Source organism: Dromiciops gliroides, chromosome 2 (genome assembly GCF_019393635.1).
Source record: "Dromiciops gliroides isolate mDroGli1 chromosome 2, mDroGli1.pri, whole genome shotgun sequence".
In the NCBI taxonomy this organism is placed as follows: Eukaryota; Metazoa; Chordata; class Mammalia; order Microbiotheria; family Microbiotheriidae; genus Dromiciops; species Dromiciops gliroides.
In genome coordinates this window covers 618,015,372-618,041,307 of record NC_057862.1, presented here as the reverse complement: position 1 = coordinate 618,041,307, position 25,936 = coordinate 618,015,372, and the positions used below count along the sequence as shown (strand labels likewise).

At 34.4% G+C, this 25,936-nt stretch overlaps 1 protein-coding gene across 2 annotated transcripts in view; it reads left to right on the top strand.

Moving 5' to 3' along the window:
* Positions 1 to 22,983, top strand: part of DYNLRB2 (dynein light chain roadblock-type 2) — a 29,056-nt gene extending 6,073 nt beyond the window's left edge. The window contains exons 3-4 of one of the 2 annotated variants that reach the window (XM_043987063.1): positions 7,915 to 8,082; positions 22,679 to 22,983. In XM_043987063.1, the coding sequence (XP_043842998.1) occupies positions 7,915 to 8,082; positions 22,679 to 22,722 (212 nt within the window). In that variant the 3' untranslated portion in view covers positions 22,723 to 22,983. Of the gene's footprint in view, positions 1 to 7,914; positions 8,083 to 19,316; positions 19,442 to 22,678 lie in introns of those variants that run through there. The other variant, XM_043987062.1, reaches the window with a different exon arrangement.
* The last annotated feature ends 2,953 nt before the right edge of the window (positions 22,984 to 25,936 follow it).

Genomic DNA, 25,936 nt, shown 5'->3' with positions numbered 1-25,936 from the left:
AAAGGAGTGTGAATAAAATTTGGTGTGAATCCCAATTAAGAGCACTGAAGGATGAAACTGGATGCAGGAAGACAGAGAGGACAGATGTAGAAGCCTTAAAGACTTAGATAACCAACTCTTCAAAGTTAAGAGAGCAGAACTACCACCTTCCCACTCTCACAGCATCATCTCAAATATGCCTCTTGAAGAAGGGTAAATGACATTTGACAAAGATGGAGCAAAGAAGCTGGATTACACCAGTATTTTGGGTACTCAGGAGCTCCTTGCTGTCAGTGGCTAATCTTGGAGGCATCAAGGGATTAATATTCAAGGTTTCAGATAAAAGACTAGATACTGAAGTTTGCAGGGGGGATATTACTGTTTTTAAAGGGCATCCAAGAGAACATCTCACTACTTACTCATGCCCAATTTCTATATAAAAAATTTAGGATATGTATACATTGAGAGCTTCCTTGATGAAGGTAATAGAAAGGTAACTGACTGATTTATAGAAGTATCATTTCCTAGTAAACTACATCTTTACCGTCATATATTTGACCGAAAGATGTAGAAAAAATTATATCTTATTATACATACTACTTTGTTGACTTTTTTAAAAGCTTTTGATCCAGTAAAGCAAAATACTACTTTAAAGGATCTCCTCCAACAGTTTCCTAACATGCATATATCAAAATTATACAGTACTCCATAAAAGAAATGTATCCCAACTTTGTCCCTGCCCATAGCAAGCAGGTATTCAGGAGCATTGAAAGGGAGCCAGCTATTTTTCTTATTGGCCTGGGTAGTCTTGACACATAGTAAATGCTTAATAAATGCTTGCTGACTGACTTTCTGACTTACTGATCTTCCCAAATCCACCCATGACTTTGACCTCGATGCTAAAGGAACTTGTGAAGAGAAGAAAGCCCTAAACAAACTAGGAAATGCCCTAGACGAGCTATTGGGAAGACATCTGAGAAAAACCATCCCAAACTTCAAGAGGTCAAGCCAACCAAAAGAACAATGATCCTGATCAGAGAACAATTGGGAAAGTCTGAGTGTGATCCATGGACTAGACAGGATCTGCACTGTTGGATCAAGTGCTTCCTGGGCAGGAATGGAGAAGTCCTTCCTTCCTCCCTCTTCTCTCCAGGAGTGACCCACATGTCTTGTGGGTTATGCACTCATTCCACCACTATGTCTATGTCTGTGTTCCCACTGTATGGGAAAGGATATCTGGACGTTTGTCTTTTTAATGTGTTCACTCTTACATTTAAGCCTTTAAAATACAATAAAACATGCTGGCCAACAAAATTCTGAGCAGGTTATTTCATTTAATGTACAGATAAGATTAGAGAGAATGGTAATTTCCCTTTTAGAGAAGCTAAATGGAGGGCCTGGTGTTAGAGCAGATAAGCATCATAGAAACATTCAGGACAATACAGCAAATATCTCTACACCTGCTTTCTGTCTCTGTCTTCAATTTTTCTTATGCAAAGGAGTTTCTTCACTATAGTTTCTTAATATGAGATAGCTAATTTTGAAAATTCCATCATTTAAAAAAAATCATTACTCTAGCTTCCATTATTATAAGACCTAAATCAATTCTTTTTTCTCTTTGGCATCAACAACAAAAAATATTGCCTTTTGTATTCTTGATGAAACAGTGCAATATTACAAAGTACATTTACAGCCATCACACAGAGCTCTTAAACTAGCAGCAATATTTATCAACTAGAGTGAATTTTGTTACTCATTACTATGTTAAATCTGTGGTCTCATTAATGTGAGCATTCTTTGCAGTGGTCTAAATGACAGCCCATCCTGTGTGTTTCTTGTCCATCTGTTATCCCTCATTGCTGCTCAATAACCAGCCTACCTCACAGGTTCTATCGTATTTGACTTAGATGATGAATTTTTGCTGGTATCTTGTACAATCATTCATTATTAGCAATTTGCTACGAGCCTAATTATATCCACATTATTTAAGTCTGTATTTCCCTCTGGTTCACCACTTGAACTTAGTAGGTACTTAATAAATACTTACTTAATTTATTACTCAAAGATTGTGAAATTCTATGATAACCTGCCACAGGGATATACCTTGTACAGAAAAAAAAATAGGTGTCAGAAATTTAGGGTTTTGAGCAAGAGAGTAGTAGGGCATTATTGAAAGATACAATGCACAAGAAAGTGAATAAAATGTCACATAACCTTTGACACCACACATTCTTCTACTATGCATAGATCCACAAGGAGATCAGGAACAAAAAGGTCATGTATACCTCAAAATATTTATAGCAACACTTTGGGGGATATTTAGCAACTGGAAACAAAGTAGGTGCCCATCATTTCGGCATGATAGGGAATGGCTAAACAAATTGCGGTACATGAATATAACGTTACTATGCTATAAGAAATGACAAACATGATAAAGACAGAGAAGAATGGAAAGATTTATATGAACTGATGCAAAGGGAAGTAAGTAGAACAGGAAAATGGTATACACAATCCCTACAACACTGGAGAGGGAAAGAACAACAAATATAACTATGTTGCAAAATGGCAGTGACCCAGAAAGAAATTTGAGAAGATATCTGCCATTGCTTCTTTAGAAAAGTAGAGGATTCTGGTTGTGGGATGTTGCAAATAATATTGGAATATGTATGAAATGTTGTTTAATTTGGGGGGAGGGGCTTTTTCTCCCTTTGTACTTTATTATTAGGAATGGCTTGGGGCAGCTAGGTGGTGCAGTGGATAGAGCACTGGACCTGGAGTCAGGAGTACCTGAGTTCAAATGTGGCCTCAGACATTTAACACTTACTAGCTGTGTGACCCTGGGCAAGTCGATTAACCCCAGTTGCCTCACTAAAAAAAAAAAAAAAAAGGAATGGCTTTCTGGGAAGAAGTGGGAAAAATAACAGTGGAAAATGTAGGTGATGTAAAAGCAAAACATATCAAGAAATTTGTTTTTATAAAAATGAAGTCTAGAACATTCTTTTCTTGCTGTTCAGTCCAATGTTCAGCTCATTGTGCAGCTACAGTGCCTGTGTATTATCAAATATATCAATTGATTAATAAGCATTAACTAAGTATCCTACTCTACTAGGCACTGTGCTAAACAATAGATATATGTGTTTCTACACACACACACACACACAAAAATAGAAACTAGCTCTAACAAGAAACCATGAAACAATTTTATTGTTTTTTAAATGTTTAAAATAATGAGTAGAAGCTCACCAAAACCATATAAAAATTCATGTCTTCTAAAATCACACTTGTGATATGCATAAAGCCAAGTAACTGAAACATCCCCAAAGTACAACTGTTACTCATATTCACAAAAGCCACCTATTTTATTCATTAATTTTGATCTAGAATGAACTGGCTGGCAGTTCTAAGTATCTGATCTACCCATAATCCTAGACATTTTAATTATTAATTTTTTTCTATAAAATTTTTATTTGACATTTGACTTTCAGAATTCATAATAGTCGTTGTAAAGGTGCAAAATAAAATTATTGATTAAAAAATTGGGGTGGGGGTAGATAGAAGATAAATGTCCTAAAAACTTAACTCTTTAAAGAACCATATCTACTTAACAATTTAGTGTCACCAATGACCAGGCCAAGAACTAAGGATGCCTTTCATGTTCATAGAGCTGGTTAAATTTCAGTAAAATATTGAAATTCATTCTATTTACTGTCAGAATATATGGTAAAAAAAAACACATGTAAACTGTAGTAAATAATCCAAAAGAATTTTATAATGAAAAGGAAAGTACCATTAGAAGGTATGTTAATTTTAGTAATCGTAGTCTATGCTTTCAATACTTGTATCGTTTTATAGTCCTGCTCCTGGGTCACACCCTCTCTATCAGGTTTCTCAGTTCTTTCTAAAAAATTTAACTCTAAATTCATCTTTATATATCCCTGCCATATTCAAGGGACAGAGGGACACGTGTACAGATTAAGTCTCAGAAACATGCCTACATGTCCCTTAGTTCTCTAGGCAAAATGTGCAAAGTAATTTTAGGAACAGTTTTCAGTTACACTTGATCAGACTGGAATTTTCCTATTAAATTAATAGCCCATGTTGAATGCATATAATGAAAATTAAGTAATTTAAATAGTACTTTGGTGGAATTTGATTTCACCTGTGAGGGTACTCTTTCCTTCCGTTAAGATTGTAAACCTTACATGGTTTCTCATCCTGTGCCATTCTTACCCATGTCTTTCCATAAATCCTCCATAAAATATTAATCCAATGAGAGGAATACCTCTCAATATTTTAGTATATCAGAGAAGCCAATATAGTACTAGTTAGTTTGTCTATTTCCTCTCATTCTCACTACATAACCAACCCCCTTCCTGTGAGCAGGTCAAAAATTGATAGTAAGCTACCACCTACCTAAACTCACTATATACATTTCTCTTGCTCTCTTTTGCTATTTGCTACAATCTTAATAGTATCACTGAAATAATATTGTTGGTAAGAGATGGCTTCTCGTTGCTGCCTGACTGAGAAATTTGATATTATTGAAAACAGAGCATTTCCCTTCAAATGTAGTGTAGTATACCCCATTCCCTCTCATTTCTGGACCCAGATAATTATCTATCTTAAGCACTTGTCCATGTTATACAAGTTGATGGACTAATATTATTCACTACTCATAATTGCATTTCTTAATCTAGGCAATACGTGTTTTTCATTTACTTTGTTTTTCCCAGTGTTGATGGTTAGACTTACCTCTTTGCTCCAGTTCTTTATACTATCAGTACTAGTTTATCTACAAATAAGAATATTTGGAGAGCTTTGCCACTGAGAGATAAGATAACTAAATTATTTAAATTTAGTTATTTAAGTTATTTCAAATTAAATAAAAGTTTATAAAATTCTTACTATATGTGAGGCATTCTACTACACGCTAGGAATACAAATAAAAATAATACTAGTCCTCAAAGATCATACATTCTATTGCAAGATATAACACCAATCAAGATAGGTCCATGCAGTCGTTTGAAGGAAGAGAATATTCACAACTAGATGTATCAGGAAAAGTTCCATGGAGAAGGTAACACCTAGACCTAAAATTGATGGAAAATATAGATTCTGAAAGGCAGGCAATAAGGAGGGAGCACAATGCAGCTATCAGGGACAACATATACAAAAACATGGAAAGAATCAAGGATGACTCTGACATAGGAGACCAAGGTGACTTGGACATAATAGTACCCTTGACAGAAGTCAGGGAAATTAGAGGGAGAGCAGTCATTTTGGGGGAAGTTGAGTTTAGTCTTGGACTTGTCGAATGTGAGAGGCAGCTGGGTAGAATCATGGATAGACTACTGGACCTGGGGTCAGAAATAACTGTGACCCTGGCAAAATCACTGAACTGTCTGCCTAGGTTCCTGCATCTGTAAAATGGGATAATAGTAGACCCTACCTTCAGTTTGGTATGAAGATAAAGTGATGTACAGTTTGTAAAGTGTTTGACAAACCTTAAGGCACTATATAAATATTAAATATTATTTAAAATGTTGGTAGAACATATGGATGAGAATGTTTGTCTAGCACATATTAGGTAATATCGGACTAGAATTACATAAGAGGGATTCAGGAGATGTGTGCGTGTGGTACATGCATGTTCGTTTGTGTATATGATACACACATATAAGACATATATTTATGTGCATATATTTATATATACATAATGTGCATAAAGATGATCATTGAACCCAAGGAAGCATATAAGATCACTAAGGGAGAATGTGCAGTGATAGAATAAGACAAGATGTGGGGACCTAGGACAGAACTTTGAGAGATAGTCACAGGGATCATATGATGATTTTTAAAAAAGAAACTAAGGGGTACAATTGAGAAGGAGAATCAGGAAAGAATCAAGAAATCCAAGTGAGGAGAGGAGAGCATAAGGAAAAGGGGTGGCTGACCATGTCACAAAGTACACAAAAGTTAAGGGAGATGAAGATCCAGACATTTCACTGTAAGAGATTACTGGCAATCTTGGTTTATAGGGGTTAGAAGTCAGATTTCAAGAGTTGGGGAAAGGAGTGGGATGTAAGGCAGTTGTAGTAGTGGATTACTCTCAAGGGGTCTGGCAATGAAATAAAGGGAAGATTAGGGCTGACAGATTGAGGGAATGGGAATGTCAAGTTAAAAGGGTTTTTTATTTTTTTAAGGATGGGGAAAACCCAAGCATGTTTGTAGGCAGAGAAGATTAAGCCAGTAAAAATGAAAAGATTGAAGATGAGAGAGAACAAGAGAAAATAAAATTGAATGAATGATGAGACAAGCTCTCAGAAGAGGGAAAGGAAGGGGTCCAGGGCATAAATATCTAAAATGAGCTGCTTATGGTTACTAAGACAAATGTAAGGTTTGTAAAACATTATGCAATATTGGATGGCATTTACAAAATTTGGCAACACTTCTGGAGATTCTAAATGGCTTACTTAATTAAGCCTTAGAGGTCTATATTTTAAAGAGAAATAGTCTCCTTGTGACACTATATGGTTGCAGATCATTGAACACTATGGTATCAGAAGAATCATAATCACAGATGATTCACAAATAATGAAAATAATAACACTAACATCATAAGTAAGGTGTGTAAAGCACTTTCTTCACAACACCTCAGTGAAGTAAGTAGGAAGAAGCACCAGACTTGTAACCAGGAAAAATCTGGGTTTAAATCCTTGCTCTGATATTCTGTGACAATGGACAGATATCTGTAAAATGGGATTAAAACTAATAATATTGCACAACATCACAGGATTTTTGTAAAGAAGTGTCTTGTACACTTTAAATTCTGTATAAATGCCAGCTGGTATTATTATCTTCATTTTACAGATGAGAAAACCGAGGCTCAGAGAAATTGTGACTTGTCCATGAGGTTGCACAGCTAGTAAATGTCAGAGCCAGAATTTCAACCCAAAGTCTAGAGTTCTTTCCACCACCTACTTCCATATTGCCTGAAATTAGCTGTAGCTGGTGTTAATAACAATAGTTAGCATTTTCTTTAGCCCTGTACAGTTTCACAGCACTTTTCAGAAAACCATTCGAGGCAAGTAGCCTCAACAACAAATTGCATACTAGAAGTGGAATCAAATTTATTTTCAGTGACATCTATAGCCAAAAAGAAGTTTGGCTAGTTATGCTACAAGAATGAAGGATAGACTCCCAGAGCACAGCACTGCACCATAATAACCCAGACTTCAAAGATACAGAAGAAGGGTCTCCATGATGTTGTACTCAACATCCTTTATGGAGCATCTATGTAAAACTGGGACGAGTGTCCCACGTGACAGAAAGATATAAATTGGTTACAGTCTGCAGTGGGGGTGGGAGCACCAAACTGACAAGATATAGAGATCGATGAAAACATTGATATAAATATCAAGAAAAAAACCCAAATTTTTAAAAACTCTTTTTGTTGGACTTTTTAGTGTAGGAGTCAGGAAAGATCAGGACTTTGGCTAGAGTAGGCAAACTATTAAATCATATTTTGCTTAGTGGGTAATCATTTGATCTATGACCTGATCAGAAATCTAGGCCCAGAAAAAATGATAAGCTAATCGCATGTGAAAGTGAGACAAAACCAAGAGGCAACTTATCAGTTGTTGATCCACACAATATTAAGAGATTTAGAGGAAAGTACCTAGGAAGTTGGGCAGATACTTTGTGGAGGATATAAAGGAAGACAGGAACAAGAATAGCATATGAGGGGCTAGCAGATATGGTTTGTGAGCTGTTATATCCTTGAGGGAAGTACTGACATTGATGAAATCACAGAGCTGTACATACATATCTAAACAAGTAAAATAATAAACAGTATTACTTTTCATTATTTTTAAAGTAATTAAAAATTATCACATTAAAATTAAAATAACTTAATATAATCACCTTATTTTATAGGTATTCCCATCAGAACAACCTTAGATAACTCTACAACAGTTCAATACGCTGGTCTTCTCCATCAGCTGACTATGAAAGCCAAGAGCACAGTGCGAGATATTGATCCTCAGAATGACCTAACTTTTCTCAGAATCAGATCAAAGAAACATGAAGTCATGGTAGCCCCAGGTAATATCATTTTTAGAAATTTTTTAAAAATTATTTTTACATTGCCTTTTTTTTCCTTTTGAGTTCCAGATTCTCTTCCTCCCACCAGGCCCTCCACCACCCATTGAGAAGGAAAGCAATATGATATCAATTATACATGTGAAATCATGCTGGTCATGTTGCCCACCCCCCCAAAAAAAAGAACAATAAAGTAAAAAGTAGACTTCGATCTGTAATCACAGTTCACCAGTTCTGGAGGTAGACAGCATTTCTCATCATGAGTCTTTTGAAATTATCTTAGATCATTGTATTGATTAGAGTAAGTAAACCTTTTTCAGTTGATCATTGTAATAATATTGCTGTTACTTTGTACAATATTCTTCTGGTTCTACTTACTTTTTTTTTCTTTTTTTTTTGTGGGGCAATGAGGGTTAAGTGACTTGCCCAGGGTCACACAGCTAGTAAGTGTCAAGTGTCCGAGGCCGATTTGAACTCAGGTCCTCCTGAATCCAGGCCGGTGCTTTATCCACTGCGCCACCTAGCTGCCCCCCTCTACTTACTTTTTATAAGTTCATATAAATAATCCCAGGTTTTTAAAAAAATCATCCTATTCATCCCTTCTTGTAGCATAGTAGAATCCCATCACAATCAAATATCATAGCCTGTTCACACCATTTCCAAATGGATGAGCATCCCCTCAATTTTCCAATTCTTTGCCACCACAAAAGGAGATGCTATAAGTATCTGTGTACATATAAATACATTTTTCTTTGTTCTCTTTGATATACAGACCTAATAGTGGTATTGCTGAATCAAAGGATATACAAAAGTTCATAGCCCTTTGGGTGGAGTCCAAATTGTTTTTCAGAATAGTAAGACTGGTTCACAATTCCACCAACAGTGTATTAGTGTCTGAATTTTTTAACCTCCCTTCCAACATTTTTCATTTTCCTTTTTTGTCATGTTACCCAATCTGACAGGTCTGAGGCTGTTTTATTTTGCATTTCTCTAGTCAAGAGTGATTTAGAGGATTTCTTTAAAGTGACTACTAATAGTTTTAATTTCTTCTGAAAAATGCCTGTTCATATTCTTTGACTATCAGTAGGAATGGCTCATATTTTTTTATAAATTTGACTTATTTATAAACTTGGCTGTATATTTGAGAAATCAAGTCTTTATCAGAAAAGCTCACTATGAAAATTTTCCAGTTTCCTACTTTCTTTCCAATATTGGCTGCATTGATTTTGTTTGTGCAAAAAAAAAAAGTTTCATGTAAATTTAATGTAATCATAATTATCCATTTAGCTTCACGTGATCCTGGCTATCTCTTTTGCTCATAAACTCTTCCCTTAATCCATGGATCTAACATGCTCCCTCAATTCACTTATGATATCACCCTTTATCTTTAAATCATGTACTAGTTTTTATCTTACTTTGGTATACATGTTGGTCTATGCCTAGTTTCTGCCAAATTGCTTTCCAATTTTCCCAGCAATTTTTGTCGAATGCTAAGTTCTTGCCCCATCAAACTATGGTCATTACTGCTCCACCACTCTATTTCTTAGCCAGTATCAGATTGTTTTTGATGATTAGCACTTATAATACAGTTTTAAATCTGATACATGCTAGGCCACCTTCCTTTACATTTTATATCATTGAGTCCTTTGGCATTCTTTACTTTTTGGTCCAACTAGTTGAATTTTGTTATTCTTCTAGTTCCACAAAATAATTCTTTAGTAGTTTAAATGGTATGACACTGGATGAGTAAATTAATTTCAATGGAATTGTCATTTTCATTATATTGGTGTAGATTACCTATGAGCAAGTAATATTTTCTCCAGTTGTTTAGACCTGTATTTGTGTGAAAATTTGTATTGTAATTGTGTTCATATAGTCCCTGGGTGTGTCTTGTCAGGTAGACTCTAAGTATTTCACATTTTCTACAGTTATTTTTTTTCATTTAATAGTATTTTATTTCTTCTAATTGCAGGTAAAGATATAGTTTTCAACAATCATTTTTATAAGATTTCAAGTGTCAAATTGCTCTCTATTCCATCCCCTCTTTCTAAAGACAAGCAATTTGATGTTATATATGTATGATCATGTTAAACATATTTCCACATTAGTGATGTTGTGATAGAAGAATCAGAACAAAAGGGGAAAACCACAAGAAAGAAAAAACAAAGGCAAAAAAATGTAAAAAATATCATGCTTTGATCTGCATTCAGACTCCATTGTTCTTTCTCTGGATGTGGATAGTATTTTCCATCATGAGTCTTTTCTAATTGTCTTGGGTGTATTGCTGAGAAGACTTAAGTCTATCATAGTTGATCATCACACAGTGTTGCTGTTACTATGTAAAATGCTCTCCTGGTTCTGCTTACTTCACTCAGCATCAGTTCATGTCTTTCCATGTTTTTATGAAATCTGCCTGCTCATTATTTGTTATACCACAACAGTGTTCCATTACTTTAATAAAGCACAACTTATGGGCATCCCCACAATTTCCAGTTCCTTGCCACCACAAAAAGAGCTACAATACGTATGTTTGTACATGTAGGTCCTTTTCTTTTTTCTTTGATCTCTTTGGGATATAGATATAATAGTGGTATTTCTGGATAAAAGGGTATGTAGGGGTTTTTTGGTTTTTTGGGTTTTTTTAGTGAGGCAGTTGGGGTTAAGGGACTTGCCCAGGGTCACACAGCTAGTAAGTGTTAAGTTTCTGAGGCCAGATTTGAACTCAGGTACTCCTGACTCCAGGGCCGGTGCTCTATCCACTGTGCCATGTAAGCTGCCCCAGGGTATGTAGTTTTATAACACTTTGGGCATAATTCCAAATTTTTTTCTCCAAAGTGGTTGGATTAGTTTGCAACTCCACCAACAATGTATTAGTTTTCCAACTTTCCCACATCTTCTCTGGCATTTCTCACTTTCCTTTTCTGTCATATTTGCCAATCTGATAGGTATGAGGTGTTAGCTCAGAATTGTTTTAATTTAAATGTCTCTAATCAGTAGTTATCTAGAGCAATTTTTTTTTAATATGACTAGAGAACTTTGAGGCAGCTAGGTGGCTCAGTGAATAGATCATTGGCCCTCTAGTTGGGAGGACCTGAGTTCAAATCTCACCTCAGACACTTAGCTGTGTGACCCTGGGCAAGTCACTTAACCCCAATTGCCTTAAACATTTGGGGCCATCTCCAGTCATCCTGATGTATATCTTGCTACTGGACACAGATGGCTTTGGAGGAGAGAGTGAGGTTGGTTACTTTGTACAGCCCTCCCTCACTTAAATCCAATTCACTGCAAGTCAGATATCACCCTGATGTCATGGTCTTCTTTCAGAATGAAAGACAAACAACAACAAAGAACTTTAATTTCTTCATATGAAAACTGCCTGTTCATATCCTTTGACCCTTTATCAATTGGGAAATGACTTATATTCTCATACATTTGACTCAATTCTCTATATCTTTGAAAAATGAGGCCTTTATCAGAAATATTTGTAATAAAATTGTTTTCTAGCTTTCTTATTTCCTTTTTCTCTTGGTTGCATTAGTTTTGTTTGTGCAAAAACTTTCTTTAATTTAGTGTAATAAAAATTATCCATTTTACATTTCATAATGTTCTCTCTTGTTTGGTCATAAATTCTTCCCTTCTCCATAGATCTGACAGGTAAATTATTCCTTGTTCTCCTAATTTGCTAGTGGTATTAACTTTTATAATCTAAATCATGTACCCATTTTGATCTTATTTTGGTATATGGTATGAGATGTTGGTTTGTGCATAGTTTCTGCCATACTATTTTCCAGTTTTTTGTCAAATAGTGAGTTCTAATCCTAGAACTATAGTCATTTATGACATGTCTTGTGTACCTAATCTATTCCACTGATCCATCACTCTATTCCTTAGCTAGTACCAAATAGTTTTGATAATTGCCACTTTATAATGTATTTTGAGATCTAGTATGGTTAGACCACCTTTCTTTGCATTTTAAAATTTATTTCCCTTGATATTCTTGACTTTTTGTCCTTCCAGATGAATTTCCTTATTATTTCTCTAGCTCTATAAAAAACTTTGGTAGTTTGATTGGTATGTCACTGCATAAGTAAATTAATTTAGGTGAAGTTGTTGTTTTTATTACATTAGCATGGCCTATACATGAACAATTGATATTTTTGGTATGTCACTGAATAAGTAAATTAATTTAGGTGAAGTTGTTGTTTTTATTACATTAGCATGGCCTATACATGAACAATTGATATTTTTCAGTTGTTTACATGTGATTTTATTTGTGTGAAAAGTGTTTTATAATTGTGTTCATATAGTTCCTAGGTTTGTCTTGGCAGATAGACTCCCAAATATTTTATATTGTCGACAGTTATTTTAAATGGAATTTCTCTTTCTATCTCTTGCTGCTGGACTTTGTTGGTAATATATAGAAATGATGATGATGATGTATGTGGGTTTCTTTCAGAGTAATTTTAAATGGAATTTCTCTTTTCTATCCTTTCCTGTGGGTTTTCATGGTAAGATGTAGAAAATGCTGATAATTTATGTGGTTTTATTAACTTTTTATTAACTTGCTAAAGTTGTTTGTTATTTCAACTAGATTTTTAGTTGATTATCTAGAGTGTTCTAATCATGCCATCATATATCATCTGCAAAGAGTGGTAGTTTTGCTTCCTCATTACTTATTCTTCTTCCTTCAATTTTCTTTTCTTTGTCTTATTGTTATACCTAGCATTTCTAGTACAGTATTTAATAACAGTGGTGATAACGGACATCCTTTCTTCACCCCTAATCTTATTGGGAAGGTTTCTAATTTATCTCCATTACAGATAATGCATACTCTTGATTTTAGATAGATTTTTGTTGTTGTACAGTTGTTTCGGTCATGTCCAACTTTTTGTGACCCCATTTTGGGTTTTGTTGGCAAAGATACTAGAGTGGTTTGCCATTTCCTTCTCTAGCTCATTTTACAGATAACGAAACTAAAGCAAACAAGGTTAAATTACTTGCCCAGGTCACACAGCTGGTAAGTGTCTGAGATCGGATTTAAACCCAGGTCTTCCTGACTCCAAACCTGGCACTCTATCCATCACACTACATAACTACTGCTTATCATTTTAAGAAAGACTGCACTGATTCTTATGCTTTCTAGTGTTTTTTTTAATAGGAATCAGGATTGTATTTTGTCAAAAGATTTTTCTGCATCTATTGAGATAATCATGATTTTTGTTGTTCTTATTATCTATATGATCAGTTATGCTGATTATTTTCCTAATATTGAAACAGCTTTGCATTCCTGGCATAAATCCCACCTATTCATCATGTATGATCTTTGGATATATTGTTGTAATCTCCTTGTTATTATTTTATTTAAAATTTTTCCATTGACATTCATTAAGGAAATTTGTTTACAGTTTCCTTTCACTAGAGGTCTTTACTCTCCCTGGTTTAGGTATCAAAATCTTATTTATAGCATAAGAGGAATTTGGTAGGACTCCTTCTTTACCAATTTTTTCCAAATAGTTTATATAGTAATAAGATTAATTGCCCCTTAAATATTTGGTAGAATTCACTTGTAATCCTTTCCTTTTCTTTCTTTCTATCTTTCTTTCTTCCTTTCTTTCCTTCTTTCTTTCTTTTGTAAGTACAAGAAAAGAGAAGAAAAGATAAAAGGAATTTCTTTTTTTTTCTTAAAAATATTTTTCCCATTACATGTAAAGACTGTTTTTAACATTCATTTAGTAAGATTTTGAGTTCCAAATTTTTCTCCCTTCCTTCCCACCCTCCCAAAACAGTAAGCAATCTAATATAGGTTATATATGTACAACCATGTTTAGCATATTTCCACATTAGTCATGTTGTGAAAGAAGAATCAGAACAAAAGGGAAAAAAGAAAGAACAAAACAACAACAACAAAAGTCAAAACAGTATGATTTGATCTGCATTCAGATTCCATAGTTCTTTTTCTGAATATGGAGAGCATTTTCCATCATGGATCTTTTGGAATTGCCTTGGATCTTTGTATTTCTGAGAAGAGCTAATTCTATCACAACTGATCATCACACAATGTTGCTGTTAGTGTTATAAAGTGTTCTCCTGGTTCTGCTCACTTCACTCAGCATGTGTTCATGTAAGTCTTCCAGGTGAAAAATAGCATTTCCATGTACAGAGCAGAACATGAGAGGATTCAATATAAAACAATAAATTTCCATTTCAATAAAACTGATATAATAAATACCACATGTTATTTTCAAAGCTACCTGGCTTTTATTTGCTTCCTTTTAGATTTTCTTTTGTTCTCTGCTATGAACTTTTTATATGTATTACACATACATATATACATAGATATCTATAAACATATATATATATATATATATATATATGTAAAACCTTACTATGCATATTTCCACAACTCTTTCTCTGGAGGTGGATAATATCTTCATAGGTCCCAAGTCTTTCTATATGAACCACCTCATAATTTCCTACATCACAACAGCATTTCAACACTATCCCATATTATCTGTGAGATTATCCATGAAAGTTTTTTCCGCAATTCTCCAAATTCCTTCTATTTGTAATTACATTCCTGTTATTTATACAATTAAAAATAATTGAAAATTATTCATTTTATACTTCAATGATGCTCTCATCTTATAATATAAAGGTCTGATGCTGCTGAATCTCCTTCCATTAGTTCTTTTCCCCCTGATTTCTTTTAAATTTTTGACCTTTTGTTCATTTTTTTCCTAACTCAGTAAGATTTTTTTAGTAATTTAATTGGGATGGCATTGAATAGATTATTTCAGTAATATTGTCATTTCATAATATTGACCTTACCTACCCATGAATAATAAATATTACCCCAATTATTTAAATCTGACTTCATTTATATAAAAAGCATCTTATGTTTATGTTCATATAATTCATTTGTGTGATTTGACAACTATATTCTCAGGCATTTTATAGTGTCTGGTTATTTTAAATTGCCTAAAACAATATTGGATAATATTGGTGACACAGTGTAGTTTCCCCATTTTTCTCTTTTAATTAAATCTATTTAGTTTTAATTATGTCTGGGATTATCACTACTCCTGTTTTTTACATAATAAATTCTTCTCTAGCCCTTTATTTTATCTTTTTATCACTCATATTTATTGTGTTTCCTGAAAACAACAAATTGTTGAATTCAAAATTTTAATCTGCTATCTGTTTTTGTTGTATGGGTAAACTTATCCCCTTCTCATTCTAAGCTATAATTACATGCTATATATTTTCATCTTTCTTATTTTTCCTCACTAGCCTTCTCACCCTATGGCATTTTTTTTTCTGAGAGAATTCATTGATGCCTTGTTCAATTCTTTTTCTAAGATTAAATTTTCTATATTTTTTTCTTAATATTCAGGTATTTTATTTCCTCTTAAACTAATCTGGGCAACTTATATTTTTGTAAATATTCATCCATTCTAATTGACTGTAAGTTTTACTGATATAAAATTGGACAAAATAGTTCCTAATAATTGCTTTAATTTCATCCTCTTTGGTGGTACATTCACACTTTTCATTTTTGATTCTGGTGATTTGGTTTTCTTTCTCATTTTTAATCAGATTTGATTGATCTATTTTATTGTTCTTTTTTCATAAAACTAGACCCTACTTTTATTTATTAGTTCATTTCTTTTTTTCTTTCAATTTTATTACTTTCTTATTTGATTTTCAGGATTTCCATTTTGGTATTTAAAGATTTTAAATTTGATGTTCCTGTAGGTTTTTGTTTTTTTTTTTTGTTACATGCCCAATTCATTGATCTGTTCTTTCTCCCTCTTACTGATGTACACATTTAGAGGTATAACTTTTCCTCTAAGTACTGCATTGGCTGCATTCTACAAATTTTGTTATATTTTCTCATGTTTTACATTCTCTTTAAAATAATTATTGTTGGGGCAGCTAGGTGGCACAGTGGATAAAGCACCAGCCCTGGATTCAGGAGTACCTGAGTTCAAATCCAACCTCAGACACTTGATACTTACTAGCTGTGTGACCCTGAGCAAGTCACTTAACCCTCATTGCCCTACCAAAAACAAAAACCAGAAAAAAAATTATTGTTTCTATGTTTTGTTCTTTGACTCATTTAGGATTAGATTATTTAGTTTACAACAGATTTTAATCAATGATTCTACAGACTTTGACTGAATGTGATTTTTTTTTTTGCTTTATAATCTGAAAAGGGTACAGTTAAGATTTCTGTTTTTTCTACATTGGTTGTGATATTTTATGTCCTAATACATGGTCAGGTTTTCCTGACAGTGCCATATACAACTGAGAAGAAGGTTTATTCCATTCTATACCTATTTGGTTGTTTTTCCAGAGGTCTTTCATATCTAACTTTTTCTAAAATTCTATTCATTTTTATGTATTGTGTGGTTAGATTTATCTAGCCCTGAAAGGGGAGAGTTGAAATCTACCACTACTATAGTTTTTAAAATTTTTATTATATTTTAGTATTTTATTTCCCCCATTTTAGTATTTTATTTTTCCTCAATTACATGTAGAAACATGTAAAATCAATTTTTACATTTGTTTTTAAAGCTTTGAATTCCAAATTCTCCCCGTTCCTCCCTCCATCCCTCCTACCCCTTTTCAGAAGGCAAGCAGTTCCATATAGATTATACATGTGTAGTCATGCAAAACATTTTCATGTTATTCATGTTGTGATAACTCAAGAAAAATTAAAAAGTTTAAAAATTATGCTTCAATCTTTATTCAGACACCATCAGGTCTATTTTTTCTTTTTCTAAGATCTTGATTGCTACCCCCTGCATGTTTTTTACTTCATTGAAGTATGATAAGACTCTGCTCCATCCCCTTATTTTAACTCTGTGTGTCTTTCTATTTAAAGTGTGTTTCTTGTAAAAAACAAACAAACAAACAAACAACATATTGGTGGATTCTGGTTTCTAATCCATTCTTCTATCTGCTTCTATTTTATGAATGAGTCCATCCCATTTATATTTACAGTTATGACTACTATGTATTTCCCTCTATCTTAATTTCTTGTTTATCTTTCTCTATCTCATTTAACCTTTCTATCCTCAGAAGTTCATTTTGCTTTTGATTACTGCTTCCCTTATTCTGTCCTCCTTTTTATTACCTCTCCCATTTCTTTTATCCATTTCCTGTCCTACTTCCTACTTGTATAAGTATCAATATGCAGTTGATTTTGTTTATATTCTTCCCTCAGATGAGAGTGAAATTCTCGGATTTTTCACTCCCCCATCATTTTACTTTTCACTATAAAAACTCTTCATTGTATGCCTCTTTTGTGTGAGATTAGTTTCTCCATTCTTCCTCTGCTTTTGTCTTTCTTCCAGTGAATTCCTCTTTCTCACTTCTCCATTTTTTTAGTTAATCCCAACACAATCGACTCACACTCATGCCTTCTATCTATGTAGAGTCCTTCTAACTACCCTTATGATGATAAAGTTCTTAGTAATTACATGTATCATTTTCATATATAGGAATGTAAACTTTTAACCTTATTGAGTCCCTTATGTTTTCTCTTTCACTTTTTACCTTTTTATGCTTTTCTTGAGTTCAATATTTGTGCCCTCTACTTCTTTAAGATGGAAGTCTCTAAATCTTGTGGAATCTTACCTAAGGCTACATGGTATTTGAATGATTCTTTCTGACTGCTTAAAATATTTTTGTTTGACCTGGGAAGTCTGGAATATGATTATAATATTCCTGGGAATTTTAACTTTGAGATCTCTTTCAGTAGGTACTATGTAGATTCTCTCAATTTCTATTTTATCCTCTGATTCTAGGATATTGAGACAGTTTTCCTTGATAATTTCTTGGAATACAATATCTAGACTCTTTCTTATCCTGGTCTTCTGGTAGTCCAATAATTCTTTTTAAATTTATTTTTATTTAGAATATTTTTTTCAAATTAAATATAAAAACAATTTTTAACATTGATTTTTAGAACTTTGTGTTCCAAATTATCTTCCTCCCTCCTCCCCCCTTAATAATGCAAGCAATTCAATATAAGTTATACATGTGTAGCCATTCAAAATATTTCCATTTATAGTCAGGTTGTAAAAGAAAACAGACAAAAAAAACTTAAGAAAAAGGAACTAAAAGAAATTATGCTTCAATCTATATTCAGATACCATCAATTCTTTCTGTGGAGATGGACTGCACTTTTCATAAGTCCTTCAGAGTTATCTTGGATCATTGTATTGCTGACAACAGCTAAGTCATTCACAGCTGATCATCTTACAATATTGCTGTTACTTTGTATACAGTACATTTCACTTTGCATCAGCTCATGTAAGTCTTTCCAAGTTTTTCTGATAGCATCCTGCTCATTTCTTATGGCACAGTAGTGTTCCATTATAATCTCATCCCACAATTTGTTTAGCTATTCCCCAATTGATGGGCATCTCCTCAATTTTGAATTCAACTTTTTGTTTTTTTATCTCTTTTTGGATACCCTTCTAGTAGTGGTATTACTAGGTCAAAGAACATGCATGGTTTTATAGCCCTTTGGTCATAGTTCCAAATTGCTCTACAGAATGTTTGAATCAGTTTATAACTTCACCAAGAGTGCATTAATGTCTCATTTCTTCCATATCCCCTCTAACATTTGTCATTTCCCTCTATTATCCAATCCAATAGGTATGAAATAGTACCGCAGAATTGTTCTGATAAGCATCTTTCCAATCAATAGGGAGTTAGAGCATTTTTTCATATGGCTATAGGTAGCTTTGTTTATTTCATCTGAAAACGTCATCTCTTTTTAATATCTATCAATTATGGAATGGCTGTTATTTGAACAAATTTGTCTCAGTTTTCTATGTGATTGAGAAATGAGGCCTGTCAGACAAACTTGCTTCATTTTTTTTTTTTACATTTACTATTGCTAACTGTATTTCTCTCCATCTTATTCCCTTCCCATGACATTTACTCTATTTTCTAGCTTCTTTCACCCTGCCCCTCCTCAAAAGCATTTTGCTTCTGATTGCCCCCTCCTCCAATCTTCCCTCCCTTCAATCATCCCCCTCCCCATATCCCCTTCACCTCCTATTTTCCTACAGGATAAGATAGATTACTGTACCCAATTGAGTGTGTATGTTATTCTGTCCTTGAGCCAGTTCTGATGAGAGTAAGGTTCACTCACTCGCCAGTACCTCCCCATCTTCCCCTCCACTGTATAAGCTATTTTTTCTTTGTTTCTTTTATGTCAGATACTTTACTGGGGCTGGGGCTGGACTATGGCTGGATCTGCGCTGGTGCCACTTGCCCTGAGCTGTGCTCCACTCTCAACATGTAGAACAGACCTTTCCTACTGACCTTCTAAGCTATCTTTGACTGGAAAACAATTTCATCCTGTCCTTTTGTGGATTCTGCTGCTCCAGCAATTGTTTTATGGCATTATTTAAAGGTATTTGGAGGGTCTTGGGGAGAGCTTAGGCAAGTCATTGCCTTTCTTCTGCCATCTTGGCTCCACCCCTAACAGCTTTTGTTCTTAAGAAAATAAAGACTCATTGGATTTAGAAGATCAGGAAGTACACATTGCCTGGCAAGAGCCATGTTTCTCCCATAGCAGCAACAACTTCTGGGCTAACATCAGGGAGGTCTCCCAATAATTTTCAATGGTCTCTCCTAGATCCGTTTCTCAAGTCATTTGTTTTTCTGGTGAAATATTTCTCATTTTCTTCTTTTGACATTGTTTTATTGTTTCTTGATGTCTTATGGAATAATTAGCTTCCACTTGCTCAATTTTAATTTTTAAGGAATTAATTTATTCAATGAGCTTTTCTGTCCTTTTTTTATTTGGACAATTCTGCTATTTAAGTTATTTTCATTACTGAAGTTTTGTACCTCTTTTTGTACTGATCTTATCTATCTGTAAATGAGGCCAAGGACTTTATTGCTACCCATGAATTATTCAACCTGACATGTTATTATTTTTTATATTGTACCTTCTATACTCTGTGATATCAGAGTTGATATACATGGGAACATATATGTGTGTATTGCATGTACATATGTGTATATGTATATATGTGTATGCATACATGTATATGTATATATGAAGAATTTTTTCTAGGAATAGGAATTAATCTCATTGGTTTGTAGTTTATAGGATCCAAAATTTTCTCTTTGGAAAATAGGATGTTTTCTCTCATCCAGTCATAGTAACTCTCATGATCTTTCCAGTTTTCCAAGGATCACTGAGTATGGCTCAGTCATAACATCTACCAGTCCTTTTAGTATCCTAGGATATAGTGAACATGGGCTTATTGACTTCAAATCAAGGGCAGATATATGCCCTATTATTTTATCTTCTTTTATATATTGAACTTGTATCAATTTCCCACTAGCCATTTTTGTCTTTTTCAGTCCAAAGAGCTTTCCACTTGTCCTAGAAAACAGAAGGAAGCTAAGATTTAAACCACTCTACTTATCTACATCATGAGTTGTTACTGTTATCCCATCCATGCTGATCATCAATCCTATTTCTTTTTTAAACTCTTTTTTTAACCAATTAACTTTAACATTTTCCATGGTCGTTAGCTGTCATCATCAACCTCAGCTCATTTTGAAGTTGTGTCATGCTTTTGTATTCATTGTCTATTACTTGTCTTTGCTTCCATCTGTTGTACATGACTTTAAAAATCTAAGTTTGCCAATGAGTGCTTCTTGAATCCACATTGAAATCTTTAGACATTTTTTCCTCCTCATGAGGAAAAAATTGGCTTCAGAATTTTATTTTCAAGGCCTTTTTATCCCTTCGGAACTGAATTCCTTGTAGAATTTTAGTTTATGATACCTACCTAGCCATTCCATGAATCCTTTAGAATCTGCTCTCCCCAAATCTAGTGTGTCTATCAGATTCCACCCAGATTTCTCCATCATAAGTCCTAAAATATACTGGTTACTTATGCGCCAAATTCTCACCATTTGTACTCCAGCAACTACTTCCTCTTTATGGTAAAAATCACATCCAAAATAGCAATTCCCCTTATCAGTTTCCCTAGGTCAAATATATATATATTAACACAAGTCAAGAAACAATTTTTGTTTTGTCAAAGTTAAAGCTCTAGCAAAAGTCTGGTTAATTGTGATCTTTTTTCTAAATTCCTCATCTAGTATTTCTTTCTGTCCAAGTGGTCCATGTCACACTCTAATGACTATATCAATTGTATTTATCTCCACCATGTCTTCCTCCTTTAGTTCTTAGATTTTTTCATAGGAGCAGGTCACCTATGTATACAATGCTATTCCATCCACTCTCCTTTTTACCTATGTGTTCATTTGAATAAGGTATTCCAGAACTATGTTCCAGTCATGAGTCTCATCCCAACAAATAATTTGTGTCACTGAGATCAAAGCTGCCTTTTTGTATTGGACCTCTCACTAACCTACTTGTTTTTATATATTTCTACATAGAGACATTCAAGGCCATTTTGATGACTCCTTTCTTGTATTTTGTTTACTGCAAATTCTGGCAGTTTCTTGCTATTCTTTTTTCTGTGTAATACCTACATGGTATCTATGGTATCTAGCTTGCTGGATATACTTGGTCAATTTTCTCCTTCCCTCTTCATTTTCAGTTTGAAACCCTTTTGATTAGATGTGTAGGACCCCACAAGACCAAGGTATCATGCTGCCTCTGGAATAATTTAACTCCTTATGGGCTTTTGTTTCTCTGTCTGTGATAGAAAGGAATTGGACTATCTCAGTTCTCTTCAAACTCTAGCATTTCATTTAAGCTCAAAGAGTTTAGAAAGTCTTCAATGAAGCTTACTTTTGATCTATAGAATTAATTTTCCTCAGTTGCATTATATTGTAAGAAATAGGGTTAACAAATTTCAAGTGTATGGCTCTCCCTCATTTTAAGTGAACTTTAATAAAGAAAACATCAAAGGAATAAAGAAATTTATTAAGTCAGGAGAAAGGGGAACAGAGGAGGTCACAAAGAAAAAAAGTTTTCAAAGCATTCCCAGCAGAACAAAAAACCCTATGAATATAAAGTGCCCATCAAGTTTCATAGCTGGCCACCATTCCATTCCTGGAAAGCACCTTAGAGATCTTCTATTACAATCCTTTCATTTACAGGAAACTTTTGGCTGGTAAGATAGTAATTTGCAGAGCTGGAACTGGAGCCCAGGTCTCCTGATTCACTTCTTAATTAAAAGTTTTCATTTCAGTCAGTAGGAGAATTTTTGGTCATGGGGAAACTTTTAAGTTTCATAATGGGTATCATTTTGATTCAATTTATCTTATACTTCAGAAGTATATGTATTTGTAAAACCAAGGACATATGTAAACCAAGGTTATCACTATGCAATGCTTAAAGTTCAGATGACAGTTAAATGTGTATTGATTTAAATTACCATAATCCTTATGTTTCTAAATACATTCTGTAAACTATCAAAAGATTAGCTGAGATTTTCACAATTTGTTTACTTGTTCCAACATTCTTTAGACATCTGTAGGTTCTTCAAGTTGCAGTGAGTCAAATCAGCATAAATAGTTATTGGCAGTTAATACTGTTTTCAAGATTAACTAAAATTCATCTCTTTTTTTTTTTTTTTTACAGATAAGGAGTATCTTCTGATTGTCATTCAGAACCCGACTGAATAAACCTGAGATAACAAATTTGACAATAATGAACCTAAACTACTTTTAACAGATTCCTTCTTTTTCCTAAAATTGTATTCCTTCCTCATGGATATTTTAATGTACTTAGCTGTTTTTATATTGAATGTATTTCTCCTTATTCCATTTATTTTCTTTCAGTTATATTTTAAAAGTGTCCATTACCAAGGTAATGCACTATCAAATTTCATGTGTGTCCCTTCATAAGTGTAGTGTAATAAAATTAATACGAAGAATATGTTCTCTGAATTCTTTTCTTCGCTAATATTTAAAGCTTAACAATTTCTAGGAAGTAGTCTAATAATATAATTATTTGGTCTTTTTAATAGTTACCAAGTAAAGCAGATGTATTGTTAAAATGACTCACTCATTTCAGGAGCTTTCCCTGATTATTAATTGTCTAAAGAATAAAATCCAAATTGCTATGTTTGGCACCACCCATGGATGTCCACAGTAGTCTCCATCCTACACATATATTTGTTTATTGTCCCCTTACATAAGCCCTTCATCAGCTGCAGTGACCTAGCTCTGCCAGCCTGCAAACATGGGACTTATTCCTAAATTTTATAATAACCTTTGTTGTTGTTGTTGTTGTTGTTGTTGTTTTTCAGTCATTTCAGTCATGTATGATTCTTCCTGACCTCATTTGGGGTTTTCTTGGCAAAGATACTGGAGTTGTTTGCTATTTCCTTCTCTAGTTAATTTTATAGATGAGGAAACTGAGGCAAACAGGGCTAAGTGACTTGCCCAGGGTCACACAGTTTATGAAGCTGGATTTGAACTCAGGTCTTCCTGACTTCAGGTCCGGTGCTCTGTCCACTGTGGCCACTTAGCTGCCCTATAAAAACCTAGAACAACCCTTTTCCTGAATAAAAATTCCTACCCACCTTTCAATATGCACCTCCAGCCTCATGGCTTCCTTGAAGCCTCTCCTAACAGTTTTAGTCTACATGAGTTCTCCTGAGTTTCTCTTGCCTACAGCATTCTTTTTGCACTTGTCATTTGGTGTTTCATTGTGATTTAATTTAAATTGGTATTTAGAGTGTGTCTGCCTCTCTGGAGAGATTCTGAGTTCCTTGAGGGGAATTCTGATGCCTCCTCTTGTACTGAATGCCTAAGACACATCTGATAAATACTGAGTTGGGTAGAATTATGTAGAATCATGGAATTCCTATTGTGTTTCACTCTTAATTTTCCAATCTGTGCTTAACTGACATTTATATGACTTTAATGTTTCCGAAGTACTTTTGAACTTCACAAAAATCCTGTAAGGGTACATGCTGTAGGGATTATCCCTATTACAAATGGGGCAGCTGAGGTCTGGAGAGCTAAAAGGGTTTCCATATGTGCTCCCACAAGTAGCATCAGAGGCAGGATTTGAACCAGCGTTCTGATGGTGCTGAGCAAAAGCAGATGGACATCACTATGTCCCTTTCTAGAATCCGGATCCAACACTCCAGCCTATTCTACCTCTCAGTTAGCCCTAAGATAAAAACACCACTTTAAAGACCTATTTGTTTTCCCTTGAGCAATGGAATCATTGTTCCTATCTTAAAAAATGTCTATCTTAAGGTTGCTCATCAAAAACAAACCAAAAAATCTGTCTCCCTTACATTTTTTTTAAGTGAGGCAATTGGGGTCAAGTGACTTGCATCTTAAAGAGGGAATCCAGATGCTGACAGATTTTATGTTTAGCATGTGGTTTGAGCTTAGTTTATCCCACCTTCTGACATCATCATCTAGCTCATCTCCATCTTTTCAGCAAATAGCACAGGAGACTTTGTCAAATGCTTTGCTCGAATCTAAGTATATTGCTTTAAAAGCATTTCCTTCAGGGGCAGCTAGGTGGCGCAGTGGATAGTGCACCGGCCCTGGATTCAGGAGGACCCGAGTTCAAATCTAGCCTCAGACACTGGACACTTACTCGTTGTGTGACCCTGGGCAAATCACTTAACCCCAATTTACCCTGGGAAAAAAAAAAGCATTACCTTCATCCCCCTGTCTAATTACACTTTCAGCCAAGCTGGCTTTTACTGTCTACTGCTTCCTTTTCTAAGTATGTAAAAGTCAATACTGTGGTCTAGATTTGCCCGGAATAGATGTGAGACTCCCTGCTTTAATTTTCATACTTTCTTCTATGATAATCAGGACAAGATTATCTTCCAGCTTTATAGAACCTCAGAAATAACATATAACAATTCTTTCAGTATCAATAAGATTTGACCAAGGTAATCCATGCATTCCTTGTCAACGGAGGCAGATATTTGCTTAGGATTCTGAAGGAAGATGGAAGGGAGGATCCTGCTCAAATAAGTGTTTAGACTAAGTGTTTTTTGAGGTCCCCTCCATCTCTTCGATATTATGATTCAATGATATTTAGCACTTTCCCACCCTTAATAGACTGTTCAAAATAAGAAAATTTCATTTCACTGTAATTCTATGGTAGAGACAACTAAGAGTTCATGATCATTTATGAATAATGGTTTTTGTGCATTCTGATAGTGTTGATCATGCCCACATCCATCTCCACTGAACACCAATTCATTAACCACCTAGGGCTGTTTTATCTGCTCAGATAAACATATGGACCAGAAAGACAGAACAAAAATGGCTAATAATGAATGGATAACCAAAATAACTGGAATAGCAAAAGAATACTTAGGTGCCATTGAATAATTCAAGTGACCCAGCCTAGATTAACTACATCTTCAGATATTGATAAAATTAGTGGAAGTGGGGGGCAGCTAGATGGCGCAGTGGATAGAGCACCGGCCCTGGAGTCAGGAGTACCTGAGTTCAAATCCAGCCTCAGGCACTTAACACTTACTAGCTGTGTGACCCTGGGCAAGTCACTTAACCCCAATTGCCTCACTAAAAAAAAAACAAAAACAAAATTAGTGGAAGTGTTTCTAAACCAGTGTAAATGACATTTGAAAGAGTATAGAGAAAAGTACCTCAGTACTAGAAAAACACAAAAATCTCAGTTTTCTACAAAAGGATGAGAATGGAATGTGCAAGCAGTGAGCCGACCAATTTGATTTTGATTCCTGGGAAATATCTGGAAAGATTTATCTAAAAGTTGTTCAATATTTAGAAAAGGAAGCAGTGGTCAAAAACAACCACCACGACTTCACCAAAGAATAGGACATGCCAAGCTTATTATGGTGATGGTATTTTGTTGATACAATTTACTGACGCT